Source organism: Dromiciops gliroides, chromosome 2, assembly GCF_019393635.1.
Source record: "Dromiciops gliroides isolate mDroGli1 chromosome 2, mDroGli1.pri, whole genome shotgun sequence".
In the NCBI taxonomy this organism is placed as follows: domain Eukaryota; kingdom Metazoa; phylum Chordata; class Mammalia; order Microbiotheria; family Microbiotheriidae; genus Dromiciops; species Dromiciops gliroides.
In genome coordinates this window covers 37,959,634-37,963,801 of record NC_057862.1, presented here as the reverse complement: position 1 = coordinate 37,963,801, position 4,168 = coordinate 37,959,634, and the positions used below count along the sequence as shown (strand labels likewise).

Sequence of the window (4,168 nt, the reverse complement as noted above, 5' to 3'; positions counted from 1 at the left end):
CAAGATTGGGGGAAGTTGAACAGTAAGTTCTTAGTTCCCAATAAATGGCTATAAACAAAACTATGGCATTAGCTTAGTTTGGGTCTTTGTGAAGGAATGTAGGTTGGGGGGGGGGTGTTTAACCTCTGTATATATGCATTATATACATTATAACTGGCCTGTATTTTCTAGTTCAACCAGTCTTCTTGCTCTTCCTCATATACCACATTCTATCTCCTGGCTCTTTACCTTGGTCTACAAGTGATCTATTCTCCAGGCCTGGAGTACTTTTTCTTTACCTCTGACTTTGAGAACCCCAAGGTGTCTTCAAGACTCAACTTATTCCTTCCAATGTTAGTGTCCCCTTCTGTTACCTTTTTAAAAATCATGACTATATTTTATATGTATAATTTTTTCTTTTTCTTTCTTTCTTTTTTTTTTTTGGTGAGGCAATTGGAGTTAAGTGACTTGCCCAGGGTCATATAGATAGTAAGTGTCAAGTGTCTGAGGCCAGATTTGAACTCAGGTCCTCCTGACTCCAGGGCCGGTGCTCTATCCACTGTGCCACCTAGCTGCCTCTATATGTATAATTAAATGATATATTTTTTAAAGCTACAGGATGATGCCTGGCACATAGTAGGCTGCTTATAAATGCTTGTTCCTTCCCCCTCCATCATTTACTTATCTGTGGACATGTTGTTCTTGTTTACCCTTGTTTTCGAAAAGGACTGATGACATGGGGTGATGTCTTAACTTGCCCATGAATTGCATTGAAGTGAGGCAGAGCTGCACCAAGTTGTCAGCCCCACTCTCTCTTCCAAAGTCATCCAAGTCCAGTGGTAAGACAAAAGTCAAGATGCCTGGCTCTGGCCAGGGATGCAGCAGATGATTGGATAGGGGGAGAGAACAGTAGAAGATGACTAAGGTTGAGAACCTGTATGATGAAAAGACTTGTTTGGGCCCTCAATAGAAATAGGGAAGTCAGGAAGAAAGAGAGGCTTAAGGAGAAAAAATGTTTTCATCATATTGGCTCCAAGCTCCAAGCTCTATGTGACCTAGAGTGAATCCAGCTGGAGATGTTCAGTAGGTACTTAATGTAGGACTGGAGCTCACAAGAGAAACTAAAGCAAGCTATAGAGTCATCTGTAAATAGGAGTCATCTGCATGGAGTTAATCATTGAAGCCATAGATGCTAATGAGATTGTTATTGTTTGTCCTGTGTTATCCAAGAGGACCATGACAGATGTCATGACTTGCAATGAATTGGATTTAAGTGAGGGAGGGCTGTTGCAAGATCACCAACCTCATTCCTTCAGTGCCATCTGGGTCCAGTGGCAAGATGTATATCAGGACAACTGGAGATGACCCCTGGATGTTTAAGGCAATTGGGGTTAAGTGACTTGTCTAGGGTCACACAGCTTGTAAGTGTCTGGAGTGAGATTTGTACTCAGGTCCTCATGACTCCAGGGCCAGTGCTTTATCCAATGTACTACCTAGGGGCCCCACCCTGTGCTAATGAGATAGATCACTGAGAAGAGCATGTCAAGACCATAAAGAGGAGAACTTCTGGTGGATATTTGTGGTTTGGACAAAGCATTTTTTTTCTTTTTTCTCTTTGGTGAGGCAATTGGGGTTAAGTGACTTGCCCAGGGTCACACAACTAGTAAGTGTTAAGTGTCTGAGGCCAGATTTGAACTCAGGTCCTCCTGAATTCAGGGCCAGTGCTCTATCCACTGCACCACCTAGCTGCCCCTGGACAAAGCATTTGGATGATACTCCTGCAAATGAAATTTTGAAGGAGAAGTTCCCCAAATGGGTAAGAGAAAACCAAGATAGGGCAATGTCCCAAAAACCAAGGGAAGGCAGAATACTGGAGTAGAGGGTGGTCAGAGTTAAAGAAGAATGAGTCTTGAGAAAAGATCATTAGATTTAGCAAGTAAGAGATGGCTAGTAACATTGGAAAATGAAGTTTCTGTTGAGTAAAAAGGTTAAAAATAAGAGTTGAGAAGTGAACAAGAGAATAAACAGAGACAAATCTGAATGGGAGAGGAGATACACAAAGATAGCTTGAACATCTGGGAGCTGAGGGTGGAGGGGTTAGATAACCAGGAATCCATTAAACAAACACTGCTTTTTGTTTTGTTTCATTTTTTAGGAGAAAGATTTCTGATTTGTTCATTTCCAGAGCAGAGTAGAATAGCTTTGAACACAATTTCTGTGAAAGGGATGGTCAAGTCCCTATCAGGTACATGGTGAATATGGAAACCATAAGCTTATAGGAACAGACACCAGGAGCTTTTCCTGCAGAAAATGAGAAAATTCCATTCTAAGAGCAACAGCGGGGTCACAAATGACAATGCACTCGTTCCCTTTTAGGTCAGAATACATTCACTCCCTTTCAGGTCAGAAGATTAGTTCTTGACAGCATGAAGGGGATTTGGATTTTCTGAAAAAGATCATTCCTCAGATTGCCCAGAGTGTCTCTGCCTAGCTCTGCAGATGGTTCCTGCTTCTCCTTCTGCAGAGTTCCGTTTTCACTGTAGGGGTTGCCTAACTGATCCTTAACCCTTCTGATCCTTACTGGCTACAGGTTAAAGTTGAAGACCCCCTCTCATGAATCAATGAATAAAGCCTGACCTAGCCACCTTTATCCTGATAGGATTATATGTAAACACCAAAATCATACTCATAGCCTTAGTTCCCCAAGGATATTTGGACATCGTTAACTTCAAGGCGATCAGATGAGGATCAGATGAGTCCCTGTGGAATTTACAATCTTGGGGAAGATTTGTGTTTTTTTAGGACGGGCAGATTTTTTTCTTTTCCTTGAGGCTGTTATAGGACAGAGGGTAGTAGAATCAAAACATTTACCCCTCAGGGGACATACTTCATTTGTAAAAACGGGTCATCATTCTGTTCTTCACTTTATTTATTTATTTGGGTTTTTTTTTTGAGGAGTTGGGACAAAGGTCACAAGAACTTAGCTTTTCTGCTCATTAGCTTGCATTTCTTTACACTGTTAGCTCCACCAGTTTTATCTTCTACAGACATAAAGAGTAACCTGGCACAAGGAGAAAAGATTGACCACTGACTGCATGTATGCTATGAGTGATTGGTAATGCTCTCTCGGTATGATAAACTACATCCTAGTACACTAAATAGGGCACGCCAATGCTCAGAAAAGACGATATCGGTGTGAATTTCCTGAACATTTCATTGTGACTTAATTCAACACTTCGCCATAGTCTATGGTAAGAATTATTTATTCATGCCATTCCTATAACAAGCATGACGATAGAAGCTCAGCATTATTTTTTCATTGCTTGATATTAGGAAGGGAAATGAACTCATAGTTGGATGGGCACAGAGAAAATGATGGTGTAAGTGGTCTAATCTGCCGTGGGTCCCACCCAGTAGTAAAGTGAGTGTTTGAGGTTTTCCTTAATCATCTTCATAACCGGTTGGCAGAGGATTGACTTGGCGGTTATGAAAAAGAGTGTGGTTACCATCTCCCCAGGGGAAGGGCTTAGTCCGGATTCGGAGGTGGCTGTAGGGGATGAACTTGGGTTTCTTCTGGTGATTCTTCGATTTCATGTAGCAGTTCAGCATACTGACCACCACACTGGGTAGTGCAACATAGCAAGTGAGCATCTTCCACATGTGGGCTGAGCCCTCCTCACTGCCTTCCATTGAAAAGCCTCTTGAGATGGTCCTTTCTGATAGAGCCTGGCCCTGGCCCAGGAATTTCAGCACTCGCCTGCCTCTTGTTACTGCCATGTTCTAACAACTGTCCAAAAGCTTGTGGGAGGATTTAAATTGGCACTGAGAGAACTAAACAGTGGAGACCATGCTTAGGAATTCTCTCCACTGGGTAGAAATGTAAGTTCCTGCCTCATTCCATAAATTCAGTGTTGGAGATCTGAAAGGGACCTTGGAATAAATAACATAGAATGTTTGGGCTGGAAAGAACTTAAAACATGAGGTCATAGAAGGTTAGAATGTTGGAGCTCGGTGGAACCTTAGAACATAGGCTCACAGAAAGTGTGAACATAAGTTTACTTCTGTTCATTTGTAGGGGGCTGATCAAGAGAAATTAGTTCTCTTGTCAAGTTGGTGAGTGAGTTCACTGGGAACAGCCTTTGGGACTTTGGGTGTAATGGGTGATCACTGAAGTTTCTCCAATTAACTT

The 4,168-nt window shown here is 42.1% G+C and overlaps 1 protein-coding gene across 1 annotated transcript; it reads right to left on the bottom strand.

The window, feature by feature from the left end:
• Positions 1–3,420: 3,420 nt before the first annotated feature.
• Positions 3,421–3,756, bottom strand: LOC122738101 (cytochrome c oxidase subunit 6A1, mitochondrial-like). The gene has a single exon (XM_043980163.1). The coding sequence runs from the start codon at positions 3,754–3,756 to the stop codon at positions 3,421–3,423; it is 336 nt and encodes a 111-aa protein (XP_043836098.1).
• Between the last annotated feature and the right edge of the window lie 412 nt (positions 3,757–4,168).